The following is a 20,164-nucleotide window of genomic DNA, read 5'->3' as shown; positions in this document are numbered from 1 at the left end:
CCTCCACCATTTTTGTGCGGATCGCCAGCCGTCCGTGTACGGACGGCCGTGGCGATCCGTCGGGTGGGCGGCCCTTGGTTTGTGCGGTCGGAGCCCCGTGTGCGGCTCTGACCGCACCAACCAGAATAAGGGCCACAGTCAGACCTTTGGTTACAGCTTCAGGTATAGTACCTGGGAGTTCCAGAGCATTATTTTGTAAGGCTGGCACTTCATTTATAAAAATGTTTTGTTATTAGTTTCATGTAAACAGCTGTATATCCGCTAAAGAGGTTTATTTACTAAGATGGGGTTTTTATTTAAGACAGGATGTTGCCCATAGCAACCAATCTACTTCTTACTTATTAAGCACCTTCTTGAAAATAATAGATATAATCTGATTGGTTGCCCATAGCAACATCCCATCTTCCGTAGAACTCCCATTTTAGTAATCAGTGCCGGTGCAAGGCACCGGAGCGCCCCAGGCGGGAAGGGGACGCTCCGGTGCTCACCCGCCCCTCAACCGCTGTACAGGAGAGGGGTGCTGGTGATCGCGGCGCTCTGGGGTGACGACGACGACGCTGCGGTGCTCACCCGACGCGTCATTACCCTGGGAAGGGGGGGGGGGGTGGCGGGGGGAATAGGAAGTGCCACTCACCGCTGCGGCTGCGCTGGTTCCTTCTTCTGCGGCTGGTGGGGAGACCCGTCCCTAGTCCCTGCTGCAGCCACTGACTGCCTAGCGCTGCTGTCATGGAGGCACTGTTCCCCGCTGACGCCAATGGTGAGGGGTGGGCGGCAGCTGGGACCAGTGTCTCACCACCAGTGGTAGCAGCGCTAGGCAGCCATCGCCAGCAGCAGGGACCAGGGACGGTTTTTGGGCTGAAGAGGCGCCCTCCAGTGGCCGCCGCCCTAGGCAGCTGCCTAAAGCTGCCTAGTGGTAGCACCGGCCCTGTTAGTAATATACCCCAAAGAGTCAGAAACATCTAATAATGTATTAGATAAGTGACTTTTCCAAGCTTGTTTATTGAGAGAAACATTAAGCTCCACTGCAATATGCTGTCCATGTCTCACATCTCATTCCGTGGCTCCACTGGCCTAAGGCCGGACTGTCCCCTCCTCGGTAACGAATATGCTTTCATTTTCTCTTTCTCTTAACTCATTATTCTTTGTCGTGTAAAGGAATATAAGGGCCTTATTCTGGTTGGTTCGGTCGGATGCGTGTTTTCGGACAGGAACCGAGTGTCCTTAGCCCCGCCTTCCATACGGATTGCTCACACCGTCCGAATGTGGTAAGATGCCGACCGAACGGACCGCGAGCAGATTTTTCATGTGCACACCTCCTCCATCTGTGGGAAACTCCCCCATCTTTCTATGGTCACCGACCATCGAATGCTGGACAGAGTGGTCAGGCAGCACCGAATGCTCCAGACCACTCGGGCATTTCTCAGTGCAAAAGCAGGGATATGGGTGGGCAGCTGGCATCCGGCTATGTCATATGTCCGCCCCCCACACGTGCGTCACGTCGGCATTACCATACGTACGCCCAGCATTTTCATGGGAACGCCCATGAAACGCGGGGCATACACATATGGTAATGAGCCCAAATAGCCCTTCTCTCCACCCCCTGTTTTGGATTGCTACAACCGCTTGTTTTCTGCACAGAATTCACGCCGTATTCGTACGTGCGCGGCATTCGCACATGCGTAGATACGCCTCTGCACATGCGCAAACACCAACCATCGGCCATCCGACCGCATTCGGAACCATCCGACTTAACCAGAATAAGGCTCTAAATGATTTGGCTTATGTGCTGAGCAAGGTAACTGCTTTAGCATGTTATTATTGTAAAACTAGCGAAGATTAGAAATCCCATACCTCCCAACTTTAGTCCTTTTTTTAAATCGGGGCCTGCCTGGTCCAAGGCTCAGCCGGCCCAGAAAGAGGTGGGGCTAATTGGTGGGCGTGCCCTTGGATAGACCCCCGTTTTTGACATTTTTGAGGAGTGCTTCGCACTCCACTAGCAACTGGGTAGTCCCGGCTTCCACCCTGCAGTCAAGAGATGATGTGCACTTGCCACATTGCCAACTGCAGGAGGAACAGCGGGACAGTCTCTAAATAGCGGGACTAGCCTAATAATATGACTTCTAATATTCATTGAAATTCAACTTTTCAATGTTTTTTGCCAAACAAAGTAACCGGCAAATACTTTTGCTTTACTACTGAGGTTCCTGCAAGCAAACCTGAGTCATGTCTTACTTTAAAGTCTTTTGAAATATTTCCCAAGTAAAGTTTTGCAATAATACCCTTGTTGTTTACATGTGGGAAATGAAGTACTTAGCTACATGAGAAGGAACATAGGGGCCTGATTCAGACCTGCTTGCTAGGCTTCGTGTATGCGCTGACTAGTGAGCAGTTAAAAGCCCCCTCCACCACCCGAATCCCCTCACTAGCATGCGAGCGGATGCTTTCCCATACACATCTGCTCGCATGCGGCTGCACTAAAGAAAAATCATTTGGTGGTCTCTCACCATCTATTGTTCTTCCCTTTGTAAATAACAGTAAGGCTAGACTCCCTTTTATTCTGGCCGAATCACACGAATCATGTCATTTTAGCCCTGCGGTTTTTGCTGTGCTGCGCTGGGGCTTGACATCAAGGTCAGTGCACGCCTCCTGAAGTGCAGCTGACAGTCTCTTCTCCTGGAGTTGGTAAGTATGTCCAGTGGGGTAGCGGGGCTGAATGGCCCCACTTTGAGCATGAAAAGGGGAGTGCAAAAGCACAGTGGAGTCCTGGTTGGGGATTTAATTTCCAATTTTATAATTATTTTGATCTTTCATATTTTTACAAAGTAAATGGAAAACAATTACAGAGTAATTAAATATACAGTTGTACCAGCACTAGATGAATGAATCTATAGGTGCGTAATTAGACGCTAATTTACACGTTATGTAGGAGAGCGGCCATTGTTAGCAACATGCATGTCGTCTAGTGTGTACATTCACCATAAATTATTTGAATTGGTCCTGGAACACCAACCCAATCAACCCTGCAAGTGCATCAAGGCACCTCAGGGGGGCCAAGATATCCAGTTTTGGGAACCACTGCAGTAAAGTATTGTAGTTGTTTCCCAGTACCTCCTAATGTGCAGGAATTTATTTAAAGTAATCCCTCAAATAAGTTAACTTCTACCAAGTCATAGGGTCAGCTGCTATTTCCAGGTATCCCATAGGAAGGAAATGTTTCACAGTAAAATCTATAGCTTTGAGGCTGCTATCAGGATATAAATGTTGAAATAAGAAACTTTGAATGTAATTCAAAAATAAAAACAAAATCAGTTTAAAAAAGGAATATGTTTTTATACTGGTTTAACTGGTATAAGTAAACATATATAAACATATATATAAAAAAATTATAACCCTTTAAAAGAAATATGTATTCACCTTAATTCTATTGAATAGGGTAAGAATGTTAGATGCAGTTCAATAATCAAAACACTAATTTTAATGCTTTGTTTAAGGCTATGATTTTGGATGGAATTTTATAAGATTAAAGGACTACCAGACTCAAACAACTAACTACATGCCACATATAATAATAATAATAGTGATATTTGTATAGCACTTTTCTCACAATAGGACTCAAAGTGCTTTACATTTACCTTTACAGCACAGAAAACAAAACAAGCTTAACCGAGGCTATTAGTTAAATGCTTAAGAGAACAGGAAAGTCTTGAGTCTATTTTCGAAGGAATCCAGAGTGTCTGCCTCTCGCATTGTGCGGGGAAGGGAATTCCCACAGGGTCAGAGCCATAAAGCTGAAAGCTTGGTCCCCAGATGATTTCAGGCAGATTCTAGGTACAGTTATAGTCCATCATCTGCAGGACACAGTAATTGAGATGGGCAGTAAGGAATCAGAAGCAGCTTCAAGTACTTTGGGCTCTGGCCATGATGGGCTATGAAGGTCACTATGTCAATCTTATTCTCCATCTTACAGGTAGCCAGTAAAGGTAGTAGAGAATGGGTGTTCTATATGATCTATGAAACATATTGCTCACTGTTAACCTAACATTCCAGTACAGTACTGTTAAAAGTAAAGTATATCCTCCCCACTCCATAGCATTACAACTCCTCCCACATATTTAAGCTATGTCCTAATGAGTCATGATGCCTGAGAATGCAGTCATTTCACAATCTGTCCCTGGTTATGTGAAGATAATGTTTGTGTTTATGCACCATTAAACAGTAAATGACCGACCTTACCCATACCCCCAACTTTTCTTGCATGCCAAGTGGGACCTGCCATGTACAAAGTGGACCTTGCATGGCATCATGTGGATGGGGCATGTCAAAGTACCTTTTTTTTTTCATTTTGGGGCATGGCCACCTCTCTCCAAGCAGCTGGACAACCCCGGCTTAACCACTGCATGTTCAGCAGTTGGGTAGCCCCGGAATCTATTCAGTAATCACTGCCTCCCCCCACCTATGGGGCATTGTGACCTGTGAGTGGGACAGCAGGAGAGTATCCAATTAGCAGGACTGTTTCGGTGTACTCAGGACAGTTATTATATATGCCCGACGTGTATTCTCAACAAGCAGCAACAATTTTTCCTTTTTTCCCCCCTGATATTATGATAAAGTTGTGGGTAATAAAATTCTGAATATCTGAGATCTTGCACGTGCACATAGTAATTTCCTGGCTGCTGACTATCTGCCTGTATCTTCCTATCACTCTAGATCAGGAATACAGAAGAAGGATTACTGGTTGTGAATGAATTGGTGAAGAATAACGTCTATGCCTGCTCCTGGTGGTTTAGCCTTTATTACCCTATTGTAAGGCTTTTCCATCCTAACAGCATTAAGCCTGTGCTTCAGGCACCAGGTAGCCTATGATTCGTAATGTTTCTGCCTTCACCTTCTTAGTATGAATGTGCATTGTCTGTCTATGTTGGTTTAAGCAGTATATGCTCAGAGTATCTCCTCTCTGTGTCTCTGTCTCTCTCTCTCTCTTTCTTTTTTTCTCTCTCTCTTTCTTTCTGTCTCTCTCTCTTTCTGTCTGTCTCTCTCTTTTTTCTGTCTCTTTCTCTCTCTCTTTCTGTCTCTCTCTCTCTTTCTTTCCGTCTCTCTCTTTTTCTGTCTCTCTCTCTTTCTGTCTCTCTCTCTCTCTTTCTGTCTCTCTCTCTCTCTTTCTGTCTCTCTCTCTTTCTGTCTCTCTCTCTTTCTCTCTCTGTCTCTCTTTCTGTCTCTCTCTCTTTTTTTGTCACTCTCTCTCTTTCTCTCTCTCTCTTTCTGTGTCTCTCTCTCTTTTATGTGTCTCTTTCTGTGTGTCTCTCTCTCTTTCTGTCTCTCTCTCTTTCTGTCTCTCTCTCTTTCTGTGTCTCTCTCTTTCTTTCTGTGTCTCTTTCTGTGTCTCTCTCTTTCTGTCTGTCTCTCTCTCTCTTTCTGTCTGTCTGTCTCTCTCTTTCTGTCTCTCTTTCTGTCACTCTGTCTCTCTCTCTCTTTCTGTCTCTCTCTTTCTCTCTGTCTCTCTCTTTCTCTCTTTCTGTTTCTCTCTCTCTCTCTCAGGGCGGGATGTATCAACATACATCGCCGCCCTTCGCACGGCAGCTGCCGCGATGCTACCGCATATGTACTAACATATGCGGCCAGCATCGGGCTGCGGTAACGGAGACCCCCACGATACCTGTGATGTGGGCTGCGGGGGTCTCCGTCACCTCCCGGCGGCTGCCAGTGTCCCCCTGCGTCTCCTCCTCCCCCCTGAAGCCGGATGTCCTCCCGGCAGTGACACCAGGGGGAGGAGGAGGTTAAAGGAGGACAGGGGGGGGGGGGGGGGGCGGCGCGCGGACGGCGTACGGCGGGCGGCGAAAGAAGCCCAAAGGCTTCTATAGGGTATCGCCGCCCTCTGGGTGGCGATACCCTGGCCAGCGAAAACGGGGCGAACCGCCAATGATACATAGGAAAATGCGGTAAAACAGGGGTTTTACCGCATTTTCCCTTTAGTACATCCTGCCCTCACTCTCTCTCTCTCACTTTTTCTCTCTCTCTCTATAGATAGATATCCATATAGATATAGAGAGCTAGATAGATAGATAGATAGATAGATAAACGGTCAGCCGGCATTCAGCTCTGGTCTGTTAGTGGACCCTGTGCCATTGATGGCATCCAGCATCGCTGGACCAATAGATATCTTGGCACTTGGGACTTCATATAATAATGCAACATACAGCCAGTAGTAGGTTGACGTTCTCCACAGGTGATGGCAATCATACATTAAGACCAGGAGCAGAGCATTGTGTCCCTTCTGAGAGAGGGTTATGTTGGTAGGTATGCCCAAAGTAACCCCAGGCATATACAAATAAAGTTTGACTCACTGATATACATGATACTGAACATCCAGTAGTGTTTTGTGTCAATGACCAAGATGGGGTGTAGCCACAACATTGTGGACCCCATAGTAACATATTGACTTGTTACTGTTATGTGTCATAGTAGTGCCCTAGTTTACATTATGTTATATTGTAGGGATGCCAGTACACATTATTACACATAATCTTACAAATTGGTATGCAACTTTATAACCTGGGACTGTTTGGTGTACCTTCTGTCAGTCATAGATGAAATTAAGGGGAAATTCCCTTTCATCAGCGACCATCTCTGGTCACTGATGAAATAAGAAACTGAGCAATATATCTCCCCCGTGTGTAAGGGCTTTAGATAGATAATTATCTTGTTAAGCTAAAAGCCAATTTGCCTTGTTATTGGATTCCTTGCAGCTGAATCACTATTAGAAGCATATATTCTCCCTTAATCACACAAATTCTCTCTGCACAAGTAACACCTGCCCCACCTGCAGTGCAAATGGTTTTGTCCATCTAAAGCTGTGTACACATGGGGGCGATAGGGGCTGAAATCGCTGGAAATATGGTCGCAGGCAACCATATTGCCAGTGATGGGAGTTGGCCCCGGCGATAATAGCCGGGGGCGTTTTCAGCCCCGTTCTAATCGGTGGTCGCTGCCCCCGGCAGAGGTTCCCTTTCATCAGCGACCATCTCTGGTCGCTGATGAAAAGGAGGAACTGAGCAATATATTGCTCAGCCATATATTGCTAGCAATATATGGTTGAGCAATATATCTCCGCCGTGTGTACAGGGCTTAAGAAGGATTTTGTCAGAAAAAGTGAACTAGAATAAAGACCTCTGTGAGAAGATCTGGAAAACATTAACTGCTGGTAGCTCTCGAGGACTGGAGTTGGCTACCCCAGGTAGAGACTATGTGGCTAATTCTGGTTGACTCGCTAAGCAGCGTAAATTTGCTACTTAGCGAGCCATCTAACACCGCCTGCTGGGAGAGCAAATGCGCCCCACCGCATTGCGAAATGTTTTTGCATAAACATCCCTACACAGACGAGCGTACGGGGGGGGGGCCCGAAATCATTCGATGGTCAGCGATCGTCAAATGATTTTTCACCTGTTCACACATTTAAGTCTATCTTGTCATGCGATGTCAACCAGCTGCCCCCCGGAAGCCATCGGCCCATCCGCATGGGGATGCATAGCGTTGTCCTGGGTGCTCCCATGCTGGGCGTCCCCATGCACTAGCCCCCCGCCTCCATCCTCCCTGTGTGAACATCTCAGCAACTGTGCAAGTTGCCGAAGGCATCTGCACAGCAGCCCTGCACATGCGCTTATGAGAATATACGCATGGACAGAGCACAAACATTGGTCCCTGGTGGGAATACGCTGGGGACCAATCAAACCAGAATTAGGCCCTATGTTATTTGTTCTGCTTCATATGTACTGTACAGTAGTTTATGTTAATGCAACTAACCACTTCTGGTGCATTTATGAACGACTCAGAAGTAAGCATCAATGTTTGTACTAAACAAGGCGTGCGTTCCATGCTGTTGGTGTTTGTGTTGGCTGTTTCTGCTTTGTGGCAACAAATGTATTAGAATTTTTGACGCACTTCAGTGATACCAATTATGCACTCCCATACATAGAAGGTGCTACAGTACCATCTGCTGCTTTCTACATTGCTATTACCTAGACAGTACCTTGGCACTCTACTATTTCTTATTCTTATCACACATATTTCCCTTTTTATTATTCCCACGTCATCTATAGAACCCTCAAAATATCTGGCATTTCAAAATGTTGTACTCTTTCCAGACAATTAATGGTACAGTAGATGTATGAAGCAGTGATGAGACTGGAGAAGTGTGCCATGGCAACCAATCAGCACTGCTTATAATATTATAGCATGTACTTCATTAAGGGTATGGGTAAAAACCGTACTCAGACAAGACCCCGGACCTCTGGACCGGACATCCAAATCTGCAGTCCGGAGCTTGTAGTGTCCGGTCCGGGGGGGTGTCCCGTCCTGGGGGTGTCCTGTCCCCTTCACGTTACAGCTGTCACCTGGGAGAGGTGGAGGAGGGGTAGAATAAAACCTCCGTGTATGGTCTGGGTATGTAGCAGAAATCGAAAGGGGCCAGACCACACGGGGAAGGCTGTAATCTCCCCTTTCCCATGTCCGTGGTGAAAGCTATCACAGGCATCCCCCTGGACAATTTATTTATTTACAGTTTCTTATATAGCGCAGCAGATTCCGTTGCGCTTCACAATAGTGGTAAAACAGTGGTAAAACAAACTGGGTAACAACAGACAGACTTGGAGGTAGGAGGGCCCTGCTGCAAGCTTACAATCTATAGGTATATAGGAGGGAAACACAAGGACAGGCACCAGTAATAGCATAGCAGTCCCACCAAGTTACAAGTCCAGAAGGGAAGCTGTATAATACATAAGTGCCTCAGAGGGATATGCGTATAGAACTTAAATATGATAGGCTTGCCTGAAGTGGTGAGTTTACTGGGAACGCTTGAATGTTTGGAGGCTAGTGGAGAGTCTTATTGTGCGTGGAAGGGCATTCTATAGGGTGGGAGCAGCCAGATGAAAGTCCTGTAATAGTGAATGGGAGATAGTGATCCGTTCAGATGAGAGACGCAAATCTTTTGCAGAGCGGAGTGGTCGAGATGGGAGATATTTTGTGATAAGTAGAGAGATATATGCTGGTGCAGTACAAGACACCTTCCGGACGGGACACCCCCGTATCGGACACTACAAGCTCCTGACTGCAGATTTTGATGTCCGGTCAGGGGTCTTGTCTGGGTCCGGTTTTACATAGTCCCCTTAATTAATGTTACTTCAAAGTTGACTGGTTGCCATGGCACACTTCTCCAGTCTTATAACTGCTTCATACAGTACATCCATGCGTGTCGTTTAGGAGACCCAGCCAAAGACAGATCTGTGCTGGGTCCCCTGAGGCTGAACTATTGGCATTGCATTGTATTGCTGTAGGCCACATCATCACGGCCTCCAGCAGCATAATGCGTAAGACTGACTCACATTCAGCTGCCGCCCGTCTGTCCCTGCTCCTCACACTGCTGCCGTCAGTAATTATAATATCCTCTTCACTACTCCTAGTCACCCACTGCTTGTCACCATCTCCCTGTGTCATCCAGTCTTTCACATCACTCAATCCCTATCACCCTCTGTGTCACCCACAGCCTCGTTTCATCACCCATTCCATCACTGTCTGTGTTAATCACAGCATCTCTACATCACCCTCTGTGTCAACCACAATCTCTCTCTGCCATCCACTCTGTCACCCTCTGATGTGTCAACAGTTGCCAGATTAAGGGCGGGATGTATTAACATACATCGCCAACCCCTCATCACACCTCTGCTGCGATGCTAGCGCATATGTACTAAAATCTGCGGCTAGCATCGCGGTGCGGTGACAGAGGTCTCCGTCACATCCTGGGCTCTGTGGTGGTACCCGGCATCTCCTCCTCCCCCCTGCAGCCGGAAGGATATCCTGGCTATGACATGCTGCTGGGGGAGGAGGATCAGTACGGAGGACGGGGAGGGGGATAGGAGTCTGCGGCGGGTGGCGATAGAAGTCCATAGGTTTCTATAGGATATCGCTACCCAAAGATGGCCATACCCTGCCCTGCGATGACGCGGCGACCGGGTATTAGTACATTTGAAAATGTGGTAAAACGAGGGTTTTACTGGATTTTTCCTTTAGTACATACCGCCCCCAGAGACCTATTGTTAGTGTAGGACTTGCAGTGAAATGGGGTCCCTTGGCGACGGGCTGCAAATGCATTGATCAATTCATAAACTAAAACCCCATTATTTATTTATTTGATTATTTGTATATTAAGGTGAGTTAGTTTATTATGGAGAGCCCCTGTATTTGTATTTACTAGAGCATGTGGTCACAGGCCAATGCACCAAAACCTTGGAATGGTGAGTGCTGTTTGCACCATATTCATAGGATTGGTTAGTGCGGTGGTATCTATCTATCTATCTATCTATCTATCTATCTATCTATCTATCTATCTATCTATCTATCTAGATACCTGTATCTGTCTGTCTTTCCCTATCTCTCTCATACTGTATCTGTGATTTTTAATTCACGCAAACTATATTCCTTCTCAGCTGCAAATACTCATTGTTACGTTATGAATGGATTTCTTGTCATTATAGTTATGCGATGAGCCTTCTGATAATTTGCTTACTTTCTTCTTCTCCAGCCGCCATTGCCGCTAAGGATGATTTATTCTATGGCTTTCTAAAACCCTGGTTGGGTAAGTTATTGTTTAGTATCAATATCTCATCTACAAATTATAGTTTGTACTGTTTTGGTCTGTTCAGACAGTTAAATATTATGCTAGGAATCTATTTAATTCTATTGATTATATTCCTGTAAAGTCCTAGAGTCCAGTGGCGTTTTTTTTTTACAGGACTACAACCCCCCCCCCCCAGGTAAAATCTGCCACTGTAGCGAAGCCAGGTGCAGTCTGTGAGTACTGCTCACGCACTGGTCCTAGCGCTTGTTATCTGTATTGTATAGGTGCCGGGACCATGAATTAACTTCCATGACATGCTGCCGAATTAACCCATAGAAGAGGGGGGCCAGTGCATGCATAGTTAGTATACAGGTTGGTACAGAGGCTGGTACTGCGGACGCACCAGTGCCTGTCATTATCCAGACGCCTGGACCATAAGCCAGCAGCAGCCCCTCTCCTTCTATAAGTCACTGGAGTCCATTTATTTTTTGACGCTGTATATTGCACCAGTTTGATGTTATCTATAGCTTTGTTTAGTTTTACTTTATGTATATGTAGATATTTATGTGATGTGGTCTGGTAGTTTCTGATCCGCTTTCATTTATGCACATGTGCTATCTTCTTACGGTATCCAGATGCTGGATCGACCGGGTTTAGATCGACCATGTTATGGCTGACCACCCTTAGCGGACCCCGCTGAGTTAGACGGCTAAAGTATGTCGGCGGCCGCTAGTTACACGCCAGCGGGTGATTGGTAGGAACATGGTCGATGGACAAATATCAACCGCATTGGTGGAGCATAGGACATGCTCCTTTGACCCCTGGAACACATTTCTTTCTGTCCCACAGACTTTAGTGGGCTGGGCCGGGGGGCAAGGTGCCACATGCCCCTAAGGCCAGTATGTACTGGGCCTGGCTGTGTGCATTTTGCACACCCCTGCAGCTTCCGCCTTCATGTCCAGCCGCAAGCCACAGGCCTCCCACATGTGTAAGGCAATGGCCCCTCCCAAAATGGCCGCCGCCTTGGAAGAGACAGTGTCTGTCAGAAGATAGTGCGGATTCATATAGTGCTGGGGCGCTGTTTGAAAAGACCACCCCCCCCCCCAGGCAACAATCATGTACCCTCCCACCTGGCAAAACATACATTGCTTCCCCCTGCAGCAAGCATGTAACACCCCACCCCCCTTCACCCAGCGATGAGCATGTAGCACTCCATAGCAACAAGCATGCAATTTCTCCTAGCAATGAGCATGCAATGTCCTCCCTGGCAATTAACAAGTAAATCCCCCACTGGGAAAAGAGAATGTAATCCCCCATGGCAACAAGAATGAAACCCCTGGTAAGAAGCATGTAACCCCAGGCAATGAGAAATATACCTCTGACAATGAGCATGTAGGTAATTAACATTTATGTGGGATAATATGTAATGGTCATTATGGTATGTGGTATTATGATTTATGGGCATTATAGTGTGTGGCAATGGGCATCATGGTGTGTGGCATTATGTGTAATGGGCATTACATTGTAAATTTCTGTGCACTGTCCCCATTTCTGGTGTGTGTGTGTGTGTGTGTGTGTGTGTGTGTGGGGAGGGATGATTGTTTGATCCTTGCTGCATACTAAAGGGGAGGGGGTGGCAAAACGATGGAGGTGGTGGGCTACTTGCTTGTGTTGCTCCCAGGCTGAAAGTTGCCAGCCAGCCCCTACCCACAGACCTTCAACTTACTACAACTCCTATGCCCTCCCCTCCTCCTTCACTTACTGCATCTCCTGGCTGTACCTTCCAGTGTCTCTATACAACTCCTACCTGCCCCTCCATAATCTACATCTATTTATACCATCCAGCCTCTCTGCACAGCTCCTATCTGCACCCCCACCTCATATCATCTCCAGTTTGTCCTTTCCAGCATCTCTGCACCGCTTCTTCCTTACCCCTACACTGTCTACATCTCCTATCTGTCCCTTCTAGCATCTCTGCACAGTTCCTACCTTCCCCCTCCATTTACTACATCTCCTGTCTGTCCCTTACAGCGTCTCGGCACAAGAAGTCCTACCTATCCCACCATCCATCCAGGGACGGATCCAGGATAAAATGACAGGGGGGGCACCATGATAAAAGAGGGTTTAGGTGGGGGAGGGGCGGTGTTAGTGGTGCCAGTGTACATGCTAAGAGAGCGGCAGAGAGAGGTTGGGAATGGGATTAAAAATAGGCGCTGGCATTTAAAGTACGCAGGCCCACCAGGGCGACAAAAGCGAAAGATGTAGTTGTACGCGCGCCGAAGGAGCGCTCCGGAAAAGGGGTGTGGCCACTCAACAGAGGTGTGTCCTTGAGTGTAGTATACAAATGCTTGCCCTTTAAGTATAACACTGTAGTTATGCAACAAAATACTACACCCCTTCTATACTTCCCCCTTACACATGATGCCAAATGGAATGAAACTAAATTCACATAATTCCACATGGATTGAGCCAAAATTCAAATAAGGCACATGGATTGTGTCAAAATTCACATAATGCCACACGGATTGAGCCAAAATTTACATAATAACACACGGATTTAGCCAAAATTCACATAATGCCAAATGGATTGAGCCAAAATTCACATGATGCCACATGGATTGAGCCAAAATTCACATAATGCCATACGGATTGAGCCAAAATTCACATAATGCCACATGGATTGAGCCAAAATTCACATAATGCCACACAGATTGAGCCAAAATTCACATAATGCCACACGGATTGAGCCAAAATTTACATAATAACACACAGATTGAGCCAAAATTCACATAATGCCAAATGGATTGAGCCAAAATTCACATAATGCCACATGGATTGAGCCAAAATTCACATAATGCCACATGGATTGAACCAAAATTCACATAATGCCACACAGATTGATACAAAATTCACATAATGCCACACAGATTGATACAAAATTCACATAATGCCACACGGATTGAGCCAAAATTCACATAATGCCACATATATTGAGCCAAAATTCACATAATGCCACACAGATTGAGCCAGAATTCACATAATGCCACACAGATTAAGCCAAAATTCACAATACGCTTCATAAACAGGGACATTGTCCACCAAAGTCACTCATTAAACATTTACACCATACTGTCCATTACACGTTAAGTTACACGCCATTATGTCCATTATGTATTATGCCAAACACCATAATGCCTATTAAAAATTATGCTACATAAGTGCTGCTTATCTACATGCTCATTGCCAGAGGTTCCATGCTCGTTGCCATGTGGGATTACATGTTTATTGCCAAGGAGGAATACATGCTTGCGGTAAATGGGGGACAGCCGCCGCCAGGCAGAAGTGATAGCCACTGACAGTAGCAGAGCCTGGCTGTATTCAGAGCACTGCAGGTACCGGCTATTTGAAATAATACCCCTTTCACACCAGAAAATGCATTCCCAGTTTGGCCCCTTTTACACCAGCCTAGTCCCTGCATTTTCTGGTGTGAGGGGGAGAGAAACCCCCCCCCCCCCCCCCCCCCCCATTAACTCATTTAACCGGCTATATCTTCGGAAGCAACTGTCCCATTTACAAGTATCATATTGAGGAACTTTTGAGTGGGCTTTGAATGATTTTGGTCCAGTGAAACTGGAACGTTTGGTTCCAGATTAATCTGCCCTCAAATAACATGAACAGCCATGAAATTACATTTCAAAAATAAAAAATCGGTTTACACACAATATCTCTGGAACCGATTGACCGATATGGACCAGCCTGGTATCATATTGAAGGCCCAGCGATTTGGAATTGAATGAGATCAACCACAAGCTTCTGTAATGCCAGGGCGGGAATTGGCAGCCGTCGGAACCGGGTGGGGGTCGGAATTGATGGGTCCCATATTATCCTATGGGGAAAAAACGTTACAGCTTTGCCAGGTGATATCTCCGGTTCCCGGGGGGCTAGAGACACGGGGCTGGGCTCGTTGGAAAGCCCTGGTCCTCAGCTACAAAATGAACAGGGGGGCATGTGCCCGGGTGCCCCCCCCCCTGAATTCGCCACTGCATCCATCCACTTAATGCATCTCTTTTCTGTATGTCCCAGCTTCTCTGCACAACTCTGACCTGTCCTCCTTAATCCCCATACACATTACCAATATTGGCGGTAGTACCGCGGCAGTGGCGGGGGGCTGGCATCAGCAAGTGCATACACACTTGCCGGGTGCGAGGGGGTAGACGGCAGGGGAAGGGACGATCATGCTGCATGTTAAGACGAGGGAGGGTGTCATTAAGGACGCACAGGAGTGTGCATCGTTAATGACATTGAGTGTATACACTAGGCGTATTGTTCACAATATCTTTCAGAAAGCCCTTTCTGTGCGATATTGTGAACAGTATTGCCTAGTATGTATGGGGCTTTACTGTCATCATTATAGCTCCTATCTGTAACTGCCAAGTAGTGTAACTTCTCAATTCAACTACTGTCTGTATTTCCCAGACAGTAGCTGGAGGTCAGTGTGGGGGGGGGGCGCCCCCCCCCCCGCCACCCCGCCAAGCACCCCCCGCCGCCCATGCAAACCCCCCCCCCCCCAATCCCCCGCAGCCTTACCTATCGCGCTGGTCCCGGCAGCTCCGTCCTTTGGCTGAGGACCACCACAAAATGGCTGCCCCCATACAGCACACAGTTTCAGAGAACAGTGTGCTATATGGGGGCGTCCATTTTGTGGTGGTCCTCAGCAGAAGAACGGAGCCACCGGGACCAGCGAGATAGGTAAGTCTGCGGAGGATTGGGGGGGGGGGGAACTATAGCACCGCAGCCCCCGGCGACCCCACATGCACAGCACACCCCCCCCCCGCGGTGACGGGGGCTGCGGTGCTATAGTTACGCCGCTGCTGGAGGTACTACTATATGGCCACAAAACCTTCCATACAAGGCTACACCCATTTTTTTTTTTTTGCACTTTGGCACTGTATACCAGGGGCGGGCTGGGCCGGGGGCAGGGTGTCATGTTCCCATATTCCCCCCGGGCTGCTTTATCAATTAGTACTGAGGGCTGCCTGGTGGTCCAGTGAGTATTAGCCACCTCCTCTGGTCAGTGACACCGTCCAGGCTTTAAGAACATGCCTCCGACCTCCTGCACTGCAGACATGTCTAGACAGTGCAGGAGGCTGCTAGAGGGCGGGCCAAGAGACCAGAGCACCAGGAAGCAGCCTGCCTGTGCCGATCATCACACAGCACCCTACTTCTGGCGGCAGGCCTGTGCGTCCACATTCCCCCTGCTAGTGCTGCAGGTCTGCAGCGAAGCCTCAGTGTCCGCCCCCCGGCGGCAGTGGAGATTTCAGCCTCACTGCCTCAGGTAACAGCATCTGTACAGGGGGACAACAGGACTAAGGAGAAGCCTGTGGTGTCCTGATTTTAAGCAGGGGGTGCAGCCTGTGGTGTCCTGTTATTATGCAGGCAAAGCAGCCTGTGGTGTCCTGTTATTATGCAGGGGGAGCAGATTGTGGTGGCCTATTCTTTTTAGCCTGTGGTGTCATGGTTTATCATTATTATTATTATTATTATTATTATTATTATTATTATTATTATTATTATTGCAGGGAGCAGGGGGTTTTCTCAGCCAAACGCTGTTGTAATGGGCCAGTGCTCTGGACTTTCCCCCCAGGCTTACAGTTGACAGCCAGACCCTGCTGTATACTGTAGGTTATGGGAGGGAGGGCGCACAATTGTAGTTTGCAGTGGGGCCCAGACACCCTAGCACTGGCCCTGATTGCTGCATTAGAAAAAAAAAAAAAAAGAATGTTGCCGGGAGAAAGAAGTTGTAGAGAAAAGAAAGAATTGGAAAAGGATGGGGTGGAGGGGAAGAATCAAGTGTTAAATAAAAGCAAAGTAGCAGTAAAGGCTTTCAGGAAGTACTGATTTTAGGTTTTATAATCTTGAATATCTCCATATCATTTGAGGTACTTGGGGGGTCATTCCAGTTCATTCGCTCAACCGTGCGTTTGGGGGACAAATGTTTTTTTTTACTGCGCATGCGAATAATGATTTATGCGCATATGCAGGGTCCCTGACAAAGTCGCCGAGCCGTTCACATAAAGTGGTGGAGCCTGGGTGTGTGCGGCGGACGGGATGGGTGTCGCCCATGGGAACGCCAAGCGCTTCATCGGCGTCCCCATAAAAACGGTGTTCCCATGGGAATGCAGGTGTGTCGAGGGCATGGTTTCGACGGGATACACTTGCAGGGGAGGGCAATTTGCCAGGGCGGAGCTACAAGGACTCGATAAGTTACAAGGCGCTATAGGGTCAGGTGACCATTTCAATTGAACAAACTTTAAACCTTCTAGTGGGACAGACGAGTTGGATGATTCAGACCAAAACATGCTGGAAGTATTCACCACATGCACAAATGCAATTTTGTTTTTTGGAATGAGACTGAGTTGGTGAAGATTAAAGATTAAAACATTTTGATGGCATTGCCTGGTAAGCATGGGGGCCACATATCTCTCTAGTGGCCAGATGTACTAAACTTACCACTCTCCACTTTATTACTTTTTGAAGCTCAGTACATCTGGAACTAATTCTCTAATCTTAAAAGGAGTGGATTTTAAAATTTGTTTATATGGTTTATATCAGTGGTCGAAGTGGAAATTTTGAAGTGGGGGTATGGAAAAGTAAAGAGTGAATATAGTGCGCACCTTCGGACACCCCCCTGTCCATCAACGTCCCCTGCCAGACTGCCCCATTGTACAGGGGTATTACAAAAGCACAATATGCGCTGCTGAGTGATCAGAGAGCATCCTTCAGATTAAAGTGGCGGTATGGCATACCCCTGTATACCGCCCCACTTCGACCACTGGTTTATATAATAAATGTGAATTTCCATTCATTTTTATGGATTTCAAATCAATGAATATTAATCTTAATCAATGTTGGGCAGGGGTGTCAAACTCAAATTCATCGGGGGCCGCATCAGCAGTTTGGTCACCCTCAAAGGGCCGCTGTATAATAATAATGCAATGACTCCACAGGCTGCTCCCGCTGTATAATAATAATGCAATGACACCACAGGCTGCTCCCGCTGTATAATATAACAATAGTAATGCCATGACACAAATTATTATACAGGGGAAGCAGCCTGTGGTTTCATTGCATTATTATTATACAGAGGGAGCAGCCTGTGGTGTCACGGCATTACTTTTATATTATACAGGGGGAGCAGCCTGTGGTGTCATGGCATAATGCCATGACACCACAGGCTGCTCCCCCTGTACAATAATAATGACACCACAGGCTGCTCCCCCTGTATAATATAAAAGTAATGCCATGACACCACCACCAGATATATTGTTTTTTTATGTAACTTACTGTATTTTATCCCTCAGGCTCCTTTACTGCTGCTGCGGCTCCAGTAATTTCAATTCCACTCTCTGCGCCGCGGCCTGTCCTGCTGCGGCCCCCGAACTCGGCCTGCGTGCCTTCCTTCCTCTCTGCAGACGCGTGGGTGGGAGGTGTCATCGTCATGACATCCCCACCCAGCGTCTGCCACTGCCTCGATAAGAGGGAACAGGTTGCCGGACCCTCCTCCACGTAGCCGTGGAGGCCGGCGGCCATGTTCCTGTGGCCGCAGACATCTTAAAAGACCACAGGAACATGGCCGCCGGCAGTGCAAAAAAAAACCTCTCAAAAAAGAGAATAAAAGGTGAAGGCTGGCGGTGGCTGCGCGGGCCACATGACGAGGTCTGTCGGGCCGGATTTGGCCCGCGGGCCTTGTGTTTGACACCCGTGATGTTGAGTATCAGAAACACATCGGTTTAGATCAATTTCCATTGGTTTGAAATTGGGAAATATTTAATAAAGGTCAATTTTCACCAAACTACTACTACTTGCCTTGTAGTTTCATAGGGACTCATCCACACGTCCCTGTTTTCCAAAAGACTCCCTGAATTCTGTCTATTAAATGTTAAGGTGAATAAATAGAGTATATTTAGCACTTTATTGGACACATACATATTTTGTGGTTAGTAAATTACTTTTAGGATGTGTATGAATCACAAAAAGATGGATAATTATCAAACCTTGAAAAGATATGAAGTACCAACCAACGAACTCCACACTTAAATTATATTTTAAATTGAATCATATCGTTAAATGTGCATACCTGACTGCTCTCTCTCACTGGTCTCATGCAACATGCTGCAAGGCCAACCAGAAGATATTGTGTATGATGCCATGCTATTAAATTATGTTTATGTCTTATTAACACAGACTTGTCCTGACCAGTGGCAGTTTTTACCTATGGGCTGCAGCCCCCCCAGGTAAAATCTGCCACTGTCTCTGCCTAAAGTGAAGCCAGATGCAGCCTGTGAGACTGCACTGGCTTCACTGTGACTGGCAGTGACTTCCTATTGGAAGTCTGACCTGCCAGTCACTCAAGGCATCCCATCAGAAGATGTTCCCTCCCTTCCGGAGGCCTCTCTCTGCCAAATGCGCAGCAGCTTCCAAAATGGGTTCTGCGCATGCACAGTTTTGAGGACCATACTGCGCATGTGCTGGAACCCAGGAACCCGATCACGCTTCCAGGGGCTGCTGCAAAGGCAGCCCCCGGAGGCTTGGGCCAGCGCATTCGCAGTTTTTATGAAGGTACTGCGCATGTGCTGGCCCTGTTCAGGGGACAGGGGTGCGCGCCTGCACGGACTTTCGGGGGCGGCGGCAGTGGCTGGGGACGGCAGCGGCAGCGGAGGGGGGGGCACATTGCGGCAGCCCTCCTCCTCTATAATGGTAAGAGCCGCCACTGGTCCTGCCCTCATCCTGGTGAGTTGAGCAGCTCTGAATGGATATACAGTGCATACACTTGTTCCCTTCAGAATGCTTCTTATGTCTGAGGTTATTGTATTTTGTAAATTTAATTTTACATTTGAAGAATTTATTTGGTAATGTGCATAATTTTCATCCTCTTTAGGAGACGGACTTTTGCTCAGCAAGGGGGAGAAATGGAGCCAGCACCGCCGTCTCTTGACACCAGCTTTCCATTTTGATATCTTAAAACATTATGTTAAGATCTTCAATCAGAGCACAGATATAATGCATGTGGGTTGTGACTGCTTATTTGGGGGTAGATTCTCTAAACAGAAATGCGGTAAAAACCCCTTTATCTGGGTTTTAACCCCATTTCTGTATGCTCTGTGCCCCCTCCGCAGTGTCACCGCAGCGAAGAGAATCGCCAGCAAAAGCTGGCGATTTCCTGCAGAAGCCTATGGGCTTCTTACCACAGCGATGTATGAGGGATCCGTCACATCCCTCCCAGCATGCCCTGTGGCCGGCGCTGCGCTCTGCACATGCGCAGATGGACTCCTGGGTCACAGACCCGGAACTCCAGCATTGCAAGGGACAGCTCTTATGGCAAGAGCTGTCTCTTGCGTTAATGACCACATATGTTAGAGCATATGCGGTCATTAAGAATGCGGTGGCCGGCGAAGGGGGGCGAACAGGGCTGCGGATGTTAAAACCTCCCGCCCATAATCTACTGTGACACAGCTTCTTGTCGTAAATCTTTCTGCCTTCTACACAATGTGCACTAAC

General features: G+C 47.3%; 1 protein-coding gene across 4 annotated transcripts in view; it reads left to right on the top strand.

Annotated features, from left to right (window-relative positions):
- Positions 1-20,164, top strand: part of LOC146060424 (ultra-long-chain fatty acid omega-hydroxylase-like) — a 74,107-nt gene that overhangs the window by 31,670 nt on the left and 22,273 nt on the right. For 2 of the 4 annotated variants that reach the window (XM_083173606.1, XM_083173607.1), the window contains exons 3-5: positions 4,708-4,852; positions 10,571-10,624; positions 19,545-19,672. In XM_083173606.1, the coding sequence (XP_083029732.1) occupies positions 4,708-4,852; positions 10,571-10,624; positions 19,545-19,672 (327 nt within the window). The remainder of the gene's footprint in view (positions 1-4,707; positions 4,853-10,570; positions 10,625-19,544; positions 19,673-20,164) is intronic. The other 2 variants (XM_083173608.1, XM_083173609.1) reach the window with 1 other exon arrangement.

This window comes from Crinia signifera, chromosome 2 (genome assembly GCF_055691185.1).
Source record: "Crinia signifera chromosome 2, ASM5569118v1, whole genome shotgun sequence".
NCBI lineage: Eukaryota > Metazoa > Chordata > Amphibia > Anura > Myobatrachidae > Crinia > Crinia signifera.
The sequence above is the reverse complement of the archived record's forward strand: the minus strand, read 5'-3'. Positions and strand labels throughout refer to the sequence as shown.